The following is a 15,403-nucleotide window of genomic DNA, read 5'->3' on the forward strand; positions in this document are numbered from 1 at the left end:
TTTTTAAACACCAATGAGTCATTATACTGGCTTTTCAACACTAAATGGAGAGGAAAAAAATATATATAGGCAAGAAATACCCCAAGCCATGATATAGATGTAAATTTGAAGGTCCAACTACAGATGCTTTCCAGCCCCAGTATGTCATTTCCTACAGATTTCAAAAGGGATTAGGAATTGGATTGTACTTTGAGGATAAACACTTCCTAAGAACAATAAAGAAAGAGTGCTGTAACCATAGTAGGGCATCACATTTCTGCCCTATGTAAAAAAAAGTCAAAAAATTTTTAAAAACAAACAGCATTTGGTTTAAGAAAAACATGGTCTCCAAACTTTGTTAAACAACAGTATTTGAAGGAAAACACAGCTTTTCTGTTACCTTCTAGAAAGATTAGCCACAGGTTTTATTTCAATCATTTTAAATCAAGAGCAATAAATTCTCTCCCTGATCTCCAGGGATCTTTAAAAATATATGTTCATATATAAGAAGATGACAATTTAACCTCCTAAGCAGAATCACATGGAAAGATTACACTAATTTATGATTTCAGGTACAGGAACAGACAATCACAGGTTCCAAACATGTTGTAAAACAATTCTCAGAGAACAGAGGAAAAAGACTAAATCCAAGGTTATGTATATATATTTTTTTCCTGTCTGTGTGTATATACATATAAAAAATTAAAATGATATGGAGGCTTTGTTTTTTAACATGCCTTAATAAGCAAAACAAATYCAGTATTTTATATCTATGGAACTCTCATTTCCAACGAGTTATCTTAATTACCTTGTAAGTATCCACATAACGATCCTCCTTTTCTTTAGACTGCACAGCTATCGGTTTGACCAGATTTCTGTAATATAAATAGTACTGATATCTTGTCATTTTTATAATGATGTTGATTCACACCATTTAATAATGCATTGCTAAGAATAAGTAACATGAAAAGGACATGAGCAAAACCTAAAAACAGCACTTTATGAAAGAGTTTAGAGAATAAAAAGGCCATGTTAAGTTAGTGCTAAAGGCAAACTTGGATCCACAGGCTACCCATGGCAAAGTAACAGACAAGCAAGTGTACTCGAAGTGCCTCTTTTTTAARATCAGGGGCATCACTTAAAAATAGAGGCTTTGTGCCACTGATGTTAAATCAGTTTGACAACAATTTATTAGGATGGGACAGCTTACTTGCTCTATTTACAGTTAAGGCAATATGATTTTGTAACTGGCGAAATCATTTACAATATTTCCTTTTCTATTTAGCTTTCATTAATTTTCCCAGAAGTCTTTAGCCATGAATTTACACATACAGCCTCTATTTAAATCAGTGGACTATGCTTATCATGATGTTCAAGACAGTAGATGACAAGTCAGATCTGTARCATCCTGTTACATACACATATTTCTCATCATTTCATTGAAGTGTTCTAGGTGAAGCACCCACTTACTGTAGAAAGCCCGAGTTACTACGGRTGAGGCTCATTCCTCAATAGTTCCATTCATCTGTGTGCAGTTTAGTACAATGAAGTTAAATGCTATACTGAAATAACCAATTCAATTATTTAGAAATAACCAGTTCCAAACTTTTCATATTACCTATATACTGATGGATCATTTAGGTCCAGTGTTTCATTGGTGTAGTCAGAAAGTATAAAGGGAAATACTGGATATTGCATGAGATCATTGAAGGAACGGCCCGCATGTTTGTTTAAATGAGTCAGGTATTCAAAGTTAGTAATCTGTCCTGTACACCATAGGTGGGTCAAAGCAGTAATGTTTCCGTATTCCAAAAGGTTAGGCAAATTGTTAGTTAAGATGTTGTGGTACACATCATCACGGACCTAAAAGAAAATACCACAGATTTAATCATAGTTCAAAAACTTCAAACCACCTGACTCAGTAAGTTTTTCTCATTTACAAATTTCCAGAGATCTGCTGTAATGGAATAGTGCTCAGCATTACTAAGTTTTTTCAAACGCCTTAATATATCAGAGATGTATTTTACAATGCGATTGTGTTTGCCTAGAAGCCTGGCTGAGCATGGCTTTGTCAATGGTATTAAGCAGAATTTAATATTAGTCCATGCAACAGATCTCCTTAAGAACTAACGCATGAATGTAYATGCTATGAAGAAATAGCAAAGTGTTTCGATTATTACTATGCAACCAGTGCCACATTACCTTTGTATTATCAAAAGCCAAGAGTAAGGTTCTGCCATTTGTTAGAAATATTTCCACAGCATTGTCTCTTAGCTGCCACCAGCGCTTATGAACTTCCTTAATTTCCTCATAGGTCCAAGAAAAGGATGCTGGTTCAGTTTCTCCATGAAAACTCTGAGAAATGTGCAATTGAAAAAATATTTTCAACAGCAGCTTTTCTAAACAGAAGAAGCCTCTTCCATGGGACCAGTTTATAGCTATACAGCATATCTTAAGGCAAACTTGGATAATTTTGCTGTAATGCTTTAAGACATTATTGTGACTTTCTTTGTGCACATTTCCCAACTGCGACTGTCCCCAAGGCAGTGGGCAGAGCAGCATACATGCCATACCTCAGCCGCTGCACTCCCTATCCCTGCATTCTAGCACAAACACACCTTCACCGGCACTTAAGCTAAGATACTGGACAGCCAACTGGAGCGAGCAAAGTTTTGGCATGAATTCCATTCTGCCAGCTCTATTAAGGATACAGCAGCAAAACAGCTGGTAGTGTTTTGAACTGCAGCAGCTGTGTGTTTAGTGAATGCAAGGAGGAGCTCCATAAGAGTTTCCCAAAACTATTTTAAGACTGTCGGAAGTATAACCAATTGCTTAATTTAAGCTATATCCAAACATTAAAAAAAAGTAGTGTATCAGAGCCTTCACATATAAAAAAAGATTAAGTCAGTTCCAGTTTCCCACATAAAACAGCCCTCTCCCCATAGGTTAAGAGGGAAGCCGCAGCATTCTATATAATGAAAAATCCAGGTAACAGTGATCCTGTAGAGTACAGCAGAATTTATATATTTGAAAGTCTCTGTACTGTACTTCCTGGTGCTCCAGCTTCCAGTAAGACTCTTTCAGGTACCAGCCTGAGCGAGCTCTGTGCACTTGTGTTACACTTCATCCAAGCTAACAGACTCTGAAGTCATTGACAACAATGTCCAGAAGACTCCCAACATCACCCCCTCCTCACTCCTCCCCAGCCCCACATTGCTGAATCTTCTCTTCTTGTTTCTGTGCATGCTGGTATCACCGATTCCACAGCCAGGTCCAACAGAGGCAACATTAAACCCAAACTAATCCGTTTGGCTGGCCCTGTCCAGAGATCTAACTAGTGCTATAGCAATCTCAGTAACAGTAGACAAAAGCTAGGCTCAGTCAGTCTGGAAAAGTTAAGTCTGTGCAATATACTCACAGAATTCTCAATAGTGTCTGAAGCATTGTCTTCAACAAAATACATGCCACACTTTCCTGAGGGAGAAAAAGTAGCAAAGAGCTATATGAAATTACTGTTTGTATATTGTATCTTGATTTTATACAAACATTCACTGTCCAGGTTTTAAGAGTGCTATGAATTGTACGTGGACAAGACCATACTTGACACAAATAATTTTTCATTCCACATCTTTAGGCCACATCTATAACTTTAAACCTAACTACAGGCCAAAGAGCACGCATGCAAACAGCAGAAAAAGCAGAGCTGATCTAAGGGATGTAATTCTTGGTAAGTCCAGCAACAGTTCAATTACTTAGCAGTAACTTTCCTCCTAACATGTTCACAACAATTATGTTCTCTTTTGGGAAGAAAAAAGGAAAAAACCCCACACCCACACACCACAAACAGCCAAGTCTGTATATAGAGCAGAAAAAAGATATTTATGAAGACTGAAAATTCTGCTTACCTAGCAACAGTTCACCAGCAGTCTCTCTGGAAGGTGCTACACTGATACATCTTCGATTCACTCTGAAATATATTGCAAAGTCTAGCATTGCTTGCTGGTTCATGTATTTCCCCCCCMCMCACACACAGCTAAAGCTAACTGTCTCAAAGGCTAAAGCCAAAGAAAGACTTCTGAACTCCATAACTCTAACAGTTCAAATCCCCAAAGGGGAAAGTTAATGGATTCTCAACTTTCTAGACTTGCACACAAGTGTATTTGTATTTAATCTATTGCTTTCTATGTTCTCTGCTATTTTAGGCAGAATTAGTGCTTGTAATAGATGGTAAATTGACATAACTGGAGCGTTAAGTTTAACATAGATTATAGAAAGCCTGAAGGATGAAAGTACAATTTCCTTTTGAACACTGATGGAAAGACCTACCAGACCATGTTGCAATGCCTGTCCTGGATACAAGTGACAGGTAAGTAACAAAACTCCACCAGGTTATCCCATAGAAGTCACATCCTGTATCACACCAGATATTTGCTTCTACTGATTTTGAAGATACAGAAATACCGTATAAGAATCAGAAAACCCACACCTTGGTAGCTTAGATCTTTGGCTTGAGTGTAGCAATAAAGCCTACAATGTTTAACATTTCTCTCCTTTATCTCACTCTAAATATTTATTGGGGGGGGTGGGGGGAGACACGGACGGACAAGGACTGTTCCTTTAGAATGGGGGAAGGAGAAGGGAGGTAAATCTTACCCAAAGCCTACCTTATATGTTCACTTGCTGCTTTGTCCTTTACAGTAGAAGAGTGAGAAGAATATGTTTTGTCTTCAAATAGATAAGATAAGGGAGGTTTGATCATGCCTATTAGGAGGAAAAAACCCACAAGCACTTAAACATTAAGAAACTAGTATCCATGACAACTCAGATATACTCTTGCAACAATTAGTAACAATTAATAATCTTGCTATAATTACCTTCCTGTTTCTGCCTATCTGGGAGAAGGTACTTATTTGGTATAGTTAGGTAGCACCTCTGCAATCGTCTCCTCTCTCTATTTGGGCCCTCTGTTGGATCCAATTGCCAAGAAGTTGGGTAATAGAGCGGGTCATACCAGAGTGCTCTGAAAAAAAAAAAGTTAGTGTTAGATTTTGGCAACAGAGACAGTATATATGCTTACTTGTTCCATTTTTATTTAAATGGTAGAAAGGCAGAAGTTCCACAGTACTACACTGGGCAATTATTTCTGGAATAAATACATAAACAGCCCACACACCTGAATTCTGCAGTTCATCTTCTTGAACCATCCCACCGACCAACTACTTGTTAACTACTCTCTGTAAGACTCAAGTTACTAACTCCTATGAAGACAGTGATACAAGGTGTCCAATACAATATTAAGATATATCAACAGCTCAAAGATGACCTAATGCTCAACTGCTGTAAACATGACCTATACGCAAGTTCTGCAGTGGTAAAGCTACTGTTTAGCTCCTGGTCAAGATTTTTTGATGAGACTTAGTATCTTTTGCTCTATACAGATAAGYGAACCTGGTATCTCCAAGCCAATATCATAGTGAATGACATTAGCAAAAAAAACTACTCACACACCACAAACCAAAAAAACAATCAACATAATGCAAGCTATTAAAACTCTATGCTATACACTTCATTCTATTATGCACATTGAAACATATTTGACAAACAATTTTGATAATTTTACCAGTCTTGAACAGTCTGATGATTAGCAAAAGTCATTCTAATTTTAATATCATCTACATTTCATGTGCTTCTAACTTGAATGCTAAGCACACATCAGATATAGCACTGCAGTACAGGTCTACAGTGAATAACTTACCGATCATGGGTAAGCTGCTGAACAAGTTCCTGCCAGTGTCTGCTAGCACTTAGCTCTGCCTTATACATCCCCCTGATGTGCTGGATCACCTTCTTTCTTTCCATTCCTTGTGACAGAGAGACAGCCTGCGTGATGTCTCCAGCTATTTTGGAAATATCTTTTGATTTTATATCCAGACGTTGAAAGAGACTGGGGGCGGGGGGAGAAAAAGCTGTATTTTAAAATGCCAAGTCAGCACACTGAAAAGGGAGGGAAAGACAACCTCCCCCCAACAAAAGCCCCACAAACTTGAGCAATCAGTTTGGCAGTAAATCTCCATAGTTACTGTTACAGCACATTCACAACAACTTTACCCACATTTGTATTTTCATGAGTCATGAATACCTTTGTTTCTTGACATTCAAAAAAACTATTAACTGCAACCAAAGAAATGTCAAACCAATCAGAAGACTGATTACTAAACATTAATAGGCATTAATAATTAATGTGCACTCATTACATTAAAACTCTGAAGTAAGAACAGTAATTTAGTATTGCTCAAATTTAAGTTATTCAAAATAGTAAAGTCTTGTCACTCTTCTGGACAAGACTAAGCTGATTTTTGCAGCCAACTGCAGGTTGCTGCAGTTGCTGCACTGAGGCACATTTGTGCCTCTCACAGATTTGATTATATGGTGAAATTAAATCAAGTAGCAGCAGTATACAGAGCTCACAGTGTTAGCAAGTACTTTGATAGATATAACAATATCACATTTATAGTAGATCAGAGTTAGTTGCAGAGACATTTGCCTTACATTTAATTGCACAGATCACAGCAACAGAAAAGCTGACTGGAAATATAAAATAGCTGTAAATCTAAGGGTGAAATATCAAACACATGCAAAAAAAGATTCAGTGTTCTGAAGTTTATACAGTGCCATTTATTATACAACCTATCAAAATGCACATACCTGCAATCAAGATGTTTTTATAATGGTATAATAAATATCTGAAAGCTAACACTGCTGTTAATTTGAAAGAAGTGTTTATAAGAATCACACAGGCAACTTTGCAAAGGGGTGTGCTGAACAGGCAGCATTCTTTCAAAGTTCTTGCAGCACCTTTAAGAAAGCACTTACTTTTGCTGATTATTAGCCATAGTCTTCTCCCAAGCAGCTTTGTTCACACTCTCTTCCATCTCATATTTCTTCTGATCCTAAAAAAAAGGAGTTACTATTTTTTTAAGCTGAAAGTAATAAGGAAGCAGAGGCTAAAGGCTACAGCAATTTAAAAAAGAACTGCAAAAACTATCATTCCCTGATATCTCAGCATTTAAAACCATAAAGTCTGTTTCAGTTACTCTAATACATTTTGATGCAATTTTATATTTTTGCAAGAAAACAAAAATTTTGTTCTGACAATGAAAGTTACAACAAAAGCTTATTCTGAACTATCAACTTTGCTCTGGTAAAGTCACATACTTAAAAGAGCATTAACATGTGAGCTTGTTGTGAAGTGTTAAAGCCTGTGTAACAAATATTTTGAACCCAAAGAGAATAGCAAAAACCATGAGCCCTGCTCAAAACAAAGCTACTGCCTTCAAGAGAAAAAAAAAAAAAAAAAATCTATCCCCATGTAACAGATACAACTGTTTGAAATATATCTGATTTTTGAAGTAACATTTTTATTCACAAACCTCTTTCAAAGCTTTCATTAGGTCTGGTTTTGGTGGTGGGCTCAGGGGGATGCATTTATAGCCACAACATTTTAATGCATTCATAAGATCTCCTGCTGCTATTTGTTGTTCTTTGGTCATTTCATCACTGTGATTGTACATTAACTCATGTAAATAGAGCACTAATTTAGGTCCATGCTAGAAGATGAACAGAAGGAAAAAGGGAAGAAAAGGGTATAGTCATTCATTTCTACAATACAATACTGAGCATTCCTCCCCCCCCCCCCAAATCTTTAATGTCTTTTTTAGTCAGCCTGGACACATTTCTTCTTTAAATCACAGGAAAAATTAGAAAATGGCTGCTTTGAAGTCTCAAGGCAAACTATTCTAAAACTAGGAGAGAAAGAGCCTGCTGAATTTAATCCTCCACATGATAAAAAATTTCCCAGCATCTTGTTACTTTTCAATGGCTTACAGCAATGTTAAGTTTCCTTTTCAAACACAGTTAACTCAGCTCCTTCTACAGCCTTGCTTACACTTCAGGAAGTATGTGCCAGAGGCCCCTAATTTTGCCTGCCTGAAATGCCTGTCCCTTGTTCAGTTAACCAAATTTGAATAGAGAGATATTAATAAAGTTAAGCAGACACAGGCAATAAAGACACTCAACATGACACTCTCCTAAAGAAGCCACTGCTGGTATATCTGTTCTTTCCTTACCAGTGAAAGTGTTATCGAGTTGAGTAATGCATACGTGATCAGAAATGCAGAAGTGTCATAGGATCATCCAGTAAGAAGTACTTTCACTCTTTACTGTACTGTGGCTCAAGCTGTGGCACATGCCTTACCTCTTTTATGTTAAAGATTCTTCCAATTCCTGAAGAACTCAATCAGCAACATTCCCACCCAATTCCTGCTCCTAAGCCATCTAAGAAATGCCTTCTCAAGCTTACAGTACACTGGAACTGACACTGAGCACAGTCAAGAAAGCTTTTCCCTGACAAACCCCGAAATGCAAGGGCCATCCGTTGGGCCAATTTTAACCACATACACAGTTCTAAAAGGTTTTAGAATTTAAACCAGGAAGTTTGAATACAAATTCTACAGGCTTTTTTCAAACACTGAGCTTACTTGCAAAGTTGGGCTAAGACAGTCACGCATAATCTCTTGATTGTTTGCTTCCTGCATCATCTCCAAAGCCTGCTTCCTTTCTTGCAGCGGCCTTGCTGGAGACAAGATGTGCACGAGAAGTCTCCCAAGTTGTGTACGGAACGTGTCCTTGCATGACAAAAGGATTCTCTTCCACTGCTGCTTGGGTGCATTCATTCTGCTGGTGCCCTAAAAAATTGAGACTTTTCCCCCCCTTCTCAAAAGGATAGGGCTTACTTTTCACATAACAAAACTCACAGTTACTATGATCAAAACACAAAGCAATAAAGATTCTTCTCTAGAGTGTTTAAACTTAATTTACTGACTGATATTACAGATTAAAAGATGTTTTAGAGATGAAAGAAAGATCTGCTCATTCTAATAAGAATTTTCCACCTCGCTTTGTCAATATTAGAAATGCAGGTCTTAGCTAAACTGCATACTCAGTTAATGAGAGGGACCACGCAACAACAACAACAACAAAAGAAAGAAAAAAGCAAAAATTGTGAAGCAGAGTTTACAAATCAAAGGCTTTTTTTTTTGGGGGGGGGGGGCGGGAAATAGCCCTTTTACCTTAATCACTAGTTTGAGTAATGGATTATCTCATAAAGGATCAGAAACCAGGCTTTTAATCCAGGTGCTATGGCTCATAAAAAGAAACCTGCAGCCTTTCAAAGATGCTACAAATAAGGCATGTTAGAAAGATAGACCTAACAAACTTGAAAGAAAATTAGGTTGAACTACTTTTTATAAAAACAAATTAAGAGGAAAGAGGCAGCATGAAGCAGTAAGTTAATATTTCCAATAAATCCATTTCAGATCAACAATGAGGAACCTGATCGCTTGGAAGTGTTGACAGGCTAGCAGCTGTATGCTGGAAAAAAAATACAGCCAACAATAGTGGTGGAGGGGAGAAAGCCCCTTCTGCCCCCCAGTTATATGACCAATTCTAAAATATTACACATGCATAAATTGCTCAGATAAACACACCTTTTTATCCATCATCTATGGATGCATAGYGGAACTTCATTCTACAGGCTCCAGCAATAGGTCTCAAAACGTAAGGGGAAAAAAAGATYCTTATGGTCTACACAGAAATCTATTTAACCTCTACGCACTCACTCAAGAAGCGGCATTTTACCAAATGTTACACTAAAATCAGAACAGATGGATTTCTTCTACAACTGCAGAGTAACTGGGAAACTGAACATAGTTTTTAGTAACACCCTGGCTGAACTGAGAGAGGCATGTTCCTATGAACAGGAAACCTTTATGTATAAAGAGTTCCTAATAAATGAACCTTAAGAAATATGCTGTAATGTGGACACCTAATTAGTTACTTACAATAGATACTTTGATCCCTTCTACCAACACTTTGAACATTTCTTTAAGAAAAGGATTTGTTCTGCTAGGCAGTTCTTGTTGGTTTTCCTCTTCAGAAGCTTCCAGTCGGGATGCTGAAAGTCTACTTTGACTTGGGGCTTCTGTTATACCCAGTACATCAAGGCATTCTTCAGTAGATGCTAAAAATTGAAGAGGTATAAGTTGATCAGTACCATCTCAACCAAGGTATTGCAATGTTCTTTTGGTTGCCAGTAAAGGGAATATTCCTTTTACTACTATGCTTAAAAAAGTAGTACTTATTTTAATTCCTTTACAAACCAGTTCATTCAGAATTTGCACTTAATYATGGAGCAGTTCAATTTTGTCCCACATGCTAAACTGTTGCTTCTGTAGAATTTGAACTAGGCTACAGTCATCAAATCTTGCTAACAATTCTAGCCATTTCATAGAGACACGTGAACTAATGCGTTTGAAGAGACAGAAAATGCTCCCTTTGTCAGTTAAGTCTTCACTTCATAATTCAGGCAGTTAACACATGAACTGAATAACCTGGGATTAAAATAGTTTGTTCAATTCATTCAGATAAAAAACCGTATCCAAATTTGATTGTCAGTTATGTAATACTGAGACAAAAATCACTAACAGATGTTTTAACGTTAAATCCATTAAGCTAGTGCCACTATCATTACCTTCCTCTCAAACACACACATTGCAAAAACAAGAATCCGTTTTTTATATAGTACTTCACTAGCCCTGTCAAAGCAGTAAGGAACAAAAAAATCCTACCTGAATAAATGAGTCTGTTAACAGCTAGAACAGTCAGTCTCTGTAACCTCTGYACAAACTCAGTCTCAGAGGCTCGGATCGGATTTTCTTGGCTCATTCTCCGCTGCATCATCATATTGAATTCCTCACTTGCTACTGAACGCATTTTCATCAGCAGAGCATCAGAYTGAGCATGAGAAAGTTTCCTGGAACCTTTAAGCAGAGGAGCATTAATAGCATCCTACTAAAATGCACTAGTTTAAACCGCACTCAGACAGTGCTTTCAAATATTTCACAGCATTTGAGAAAATAAAACATTTGAAATATTTTAGTATAAAAGGGAACAAATGTCTTTAAGAGCAGAATAGCAGATTTTCCATTTAAAAGCAAATTTATAAAATTAAAAAAGTGATACCATAAACTGAGTTAGTCTCAAGATCAGATTTGTTGTGCCACTTAGATTTTAAAACATCACTTTTATTGCCTGTTTTTACTGTGCAATTATAGCAAAGGTTACAATAACCAGTGTTATTGTTTTATTTATTTTTCCACACCAGAAAGTAGCTTTATCAATACAAACTAAGAGTCAGTTATATTCACAGCTTATAAGTAAACACATTTTATACTGTACCCATTGCCACTAATTTTGATAGAAGCATTATTTCTAATCTAATCCTGCAGAAGTATTTTTGTGAAAAAAAAATTGTTTTCCTGAAATGAACCAGTGGGCCTTGACTGCACTTGCTTCTTTAGGAAATAATTATGTTTATTTTCATGTACATGCACACACACACAGGTCCAGCAAGACACTATATTTAATAGGCTGATGGAAAGGTGTCTCAGAAAGGCTGCCGTGGTAGACAGGGAATAACAAAACCTTTTATTGCAGGTTAAGCTATGAAAAAGGAAAAAAAACAAGAACTCAAAATACACATCAGGCTTTTGAATTATGCCTCCTATAGAGTCTTAAATGCAGCTTCATTTATACATGATACACACAAAACCAATTTCCRGCCAGAAGACTCCAAAAGCTTTAGAGAATTATTCACAAGCCAAACAATATCACTGCTAAAACTAGAATTGCACAAATTTTCTTAATAAGTAAAGAACAACCATAACAGAATCTAGCAATCTTGCAGGCCCTGCTGCTAACTTGGAGTAGCAGGTATTTACTTCAGGATGATTGCCAACTGAAAGCTGTGCAGCGATGAGTTCAAGTTACACGAGCTAACTTGATTCTGACATTTCTTCACTATTGTGAAGTTACACATTGAAGTGTTTTTTCTTAAAAGGCAAAGAAATAGTGTTTTTACTATGCAACTTGTGAATTGGTATTTTCTTCAAGAGAATAAAATATCGGGCTTCAGCAACTGCAGTGAGAACGTAGCCCCATTCTCTCCTACCAATAAAAAAACCCACACTTGAATTCAAAATGGGTACAAGTTACATTATTCTAAAACTTAATTAAAAAACATAGAAAAAGCAAAGGACTACTATATCACTAAAATTAGAATTAAAAAGCAGATCAATAACAGACAAAAAACCCAGAGTACAAGTATGCTACACTTTTGCCACTCACCAGTAATGCCTTTACGCTTTTGAAACATCGCATGATGAGGTGCAGCTGATGGGACAGAACTGGCCTGCTCCTGAGAATCTTGGTTTGCTGTAGTTTTTATTAATTCAATAGCTGCCTGAAGAACTCTCAATTGCAGAGCAACTGCCATATCTAGATAAAGATATGAACAAAGGACTTGTAACATGTTCTTTTCAGTGGTTTAGGTAACAAGTATTCCAACAGAAGTCATTTTTCACACTTTTACAAATTTGGGAGTAATGTTACCAAACATTTCACATGTACCTTATCTAAACATTAATCTAAGTCTTTACTACAAGTCTTTAAAAATGTCTGGTAAAAATCCTTAAAGAGAAAAAGACAGTTTCAGAACTGCACATTTCTTGATTACAGGGAAGTTGCACAGAAAGCTGCCTCACTATTACACAGATACAGACAGAATGGAAGTAAGTTCTCATGGAAAAACCATAGAGTTTGTCCATCTGGAATAAGGCAGAGAGAACATTTCCATTTAAACACCCTGAATGGACTTTTACCCCGATAGACAAGCAGATGGTCAATCACTGTTCATTCATATTAGCAGTACATAATTCTTCACCACAACACAGACTCCTTAGGCAAACTACTATAAGAACCATTTAGAAGACAAGGAAGATCCATCACCAGAAAACTTCTTCCTCCCTCAACAGCAGTATAAAAAGAGAGCAATATGGGAGGAGGGATTTAATTTTTCCAGTCCCATGATCCCGAAAATAAGCAGGTAACTTACTTTTCATCCTTGCATTTTTACTATTTTGAAGATGCCCCAGTAGCACAATGAGGTCTTCAATAACACGAAAATATTGAGAACCTGAGGAGCTGCAGGCATGAATTGCAACTGCCACCAGCAACTGTTGTATATCACATGCAAGTAACTTGTAGTCATTCAGAGGAATGCTGTAAACAAAGTTGTAATTACTAGAAACATGAAAATTCTGGTAGATTGTAACCTGTAGCAAGACCTATTAGTTTCCARTCACTGCTTCTGCCAGCCATACCTAATATTATATTGTACTTCATATGAAAGTATTACTGCTGAAGGCTAGAAAATTTTATTTAGTGAAGAAGCCTCTTTGGCATTAATTTTGCAAACTAAATGCCTGCGAATCTTTGAGGCATTCTAATGTTAAGATTGTAATACGCCTCTATTGGAAGAGTAACGACGATTTATTGTCAGATTTGCAAACTAATTAAAAACAGGTCTGAAATTCTAGATTTCTCAAATGACAGCTCTTAAAAATGCAGGATCATCTCTCATTTTGTAACCATACTTAATTAAAACTATACCAGATTAAAAAAGTGAAACCTGTTTATTTCTTCATCATACCAAATAATAAAATAATGAGCAAACTGCTTACTTCACTTCTTAAAGAAGTGCAGAATGCACATATTAAGTCATTTTCACATCACACTAAGTCTGTATTAATCAAGTCAAGTCATACTCAAAGTCTTTAACATTAAAATCACAAGACTTCTCCTGAAGTTTTGACATTGCTAACATCTCCTGGGCCTTTACCTTACTGTTCAGATGAGATTTCTTAGAAAAAGCATCCAAAATGCATGCATTGTGACAAACCCACATTTTAAAACATCATTTTATTTGAAAATTTAAGGTATTGAAAGGGCATTTTATACCCAGAGTATTCCATTGTTTAAACTGAATATCAAAAAACCCCAAACAAATAACACCAACCTACACTTTAAGGTATAGTTCAAGATAAAGACCTCAAGAACAGTCTTACTTTGTATGTGCTCTTTGATCATTTGAAAGTAGTAAGAACACAATACACTTGAGTAATGCTAGATTTCTGGTTGTGTCTGAACTGCTGTATAGCAACTGTCACAATACTCACTTTGTTTCCAGTCCGTTGAGAGCAGCTAGCGTATTACACAGCACATACAGCAAACCATTATCGAGTAGCAAGTCTGCAACTTTTGAGCAGGAATTTATGATTTGCAGCAGGAGGCAGAAGGAGTTATGCAGCAGAACATTATCATACAAAGAGTTCTCTATAAGACCCAGAACAGGAGTGACACACCATTTTTGAAAGAGTCCAACATTCTTGACATCTTCCAGATCAAATCTATTGGAATAAATATAAGTAAGTCTAACATGTCCTTAAAATAGCATCCTGGTATATGTAACTGGTATTTTAAATGCTGGAAAAACCAAGTCTATGCTAGTATTTTGGTAGAGACGTAGGTGGCAGTTTCTTGCATTTCACTGCAGTAATAATGTCTGCCTAATCATGGAAATAAGAAAAACATAGCATTTCAAAGAGCAACAAGGAAATGAAGTGTCAAAAAAAAATTGAAAATTCAGCTACCACCAATGGTCTACAATATGGATTTCACAAAGACAACAGGTTTTTTTTTTAAACTTAGTATAGAATAATGTGAGTTATCTTTACAGTAATAAATACCATAATTGGCACAGACATCATCAAACCAGATACAGCTTTGCCTCAACAGAATAATATACCAACTGACAGCAAGGTTTATGTACTATATCTATTACTGCTTAAGTCAGTTTAATCAAGTTTAGCAATTTCTGGTTTATTTAAATTGTAGAACTCTGAACACAGCTACAGGCCTTGCATTGCTCTCATACATTAAGAAAACTGGATCACTATTAAAAGGCTATCATTTTACCACATGACTATTATTTGCAATCCTAAAAGAATCTCAGAGCCATGAGAATTACCTTTCCAACCCCATAATCCTTTCTGAGGAAACACCAGTTCTCTACTTTGGGGATTGTTAAGCAATCAGAAGGTTTAAGTCTTGCAATTAAACAGGAATATTTCTATTGGATGAAGATCAGGGCAACAAGGCAGAAGTCAGCTGATTAGAAGGCAACTAGACAGGAGCTTTTTGCAATATTTACGCACTGCTAACTATACCTAGATGTATGTTCTCCACTGTACAGTCATTAAGTAGTCAGAATAATTCTACAAATATCATTTACTTAGAAAGGTAACTGCATGCTTGAAGGCAATAACTCCTCCTTTCCTGTCAGTATGAGGTGGTTCTTCCACTCAAAGAAATGGTACATCTGTGGGATTGGCCGTAAAGGAAATGGGGACATTTACACTCAGGCCCAAGCCAGGGAAGGAACTGGCATCAAGCTTTTTCTTTAATCACT

The 15,403-nt window shown here is 36.6% G+C and overlaps 1 protein-coding gene across 11 annotated transcripts in view; it reads right to left on the reverse strand.

Moving 5' to 3' along the window:
* LYST (lysosomal trafficking regulator) overlaps window positions 1–15,403 on the reverse strand; it is a 99,984-nt gene that overhangs the window by 15,113 nt on the left and 69,468 nt on the right. For 10 of the 11 annotated variants that reach the window (XR_003252998.1, XR_003252999.1, XM_026062775.1 and 7 more), the window contains 16 exons: window positions 14,112–14,342; window positions 12,989–13,155; window positions 12,223–12,372; window positions 10,665–10,856; window positions 9,879–10,057; window positions 8,517–8,723; window positions 7,410–7,586; window positions 6,853–6,929; window positions 5,735–5,923; window positions 4,854–4,999; window positions 4,644–4,740; window positions 3,885–3,946; window positions 3,398–3,453; window positions 2,182–2,334; window positions 1,598–1,842; window positions 788–854 (listed from right to left, as the gene is read on the reverse strand). Coding sequence is in view for 9 of the 11 variants with exons in the window: in XM_026062775.1 (XP_025918560.1) it covers window positions 788–854; window positions 1,598–1,842; window positions 2,182–2,334; window positions 3,398–3,453; window positions 3,885–3,946; window positions 4,644–4,740; window positions 4,854–4,999; window positions 5,735–5,923; window positions 6,853–6,929; window positions 7,410–7,586; window positions 8,517–8,723; window positions 9,879–10,057; window positions 10,665–10,856; window positions 12,223–12,372; window positions 12,989–13,155; window positions 14,112–14,342 (2,395 nt within the window). In the remaining 2 variants the exon portion in view is untranslated. Of the gene's footprint in view, window positions 1–787; window positions 872–1,597; window positions 1,843–2,181; window positions 2,335–3,397; window positions 3,454–3,884; window positions 3,947–4,643; window positions 4,741–4,853; window positions 5,000–5,734; window positions 5,924–6,852; window positions 6,930–7,409; window positions 7,587–8,516; window positions 8,724–9,878; window positions 10,058–10,664; window positions 10,857–12,222; window positions 12,373–12,988; window positions 13,156–14,111; window positions 14,343–15,403 lie in introns of all 11 variants that reach the window. The other variant, XM_026062779.1, reaches the window with a different exon arrangement.

The sequence above is a fragment of the Apteryx rowi genome, unplaced genomic scaffold (assembly GCF_003343035.1).
Source record: "Apteryx rowi isolate R43461 unplaced genomic scaffold, aptRow1 scaffold_193, whole genome shotgun sequence".
Lineage (NCBI taxonomy): Eukaryota > Metazoa > Chordata > Aves > Apterygiformes > Apterygidae > Apteryx > Apteryx rowi.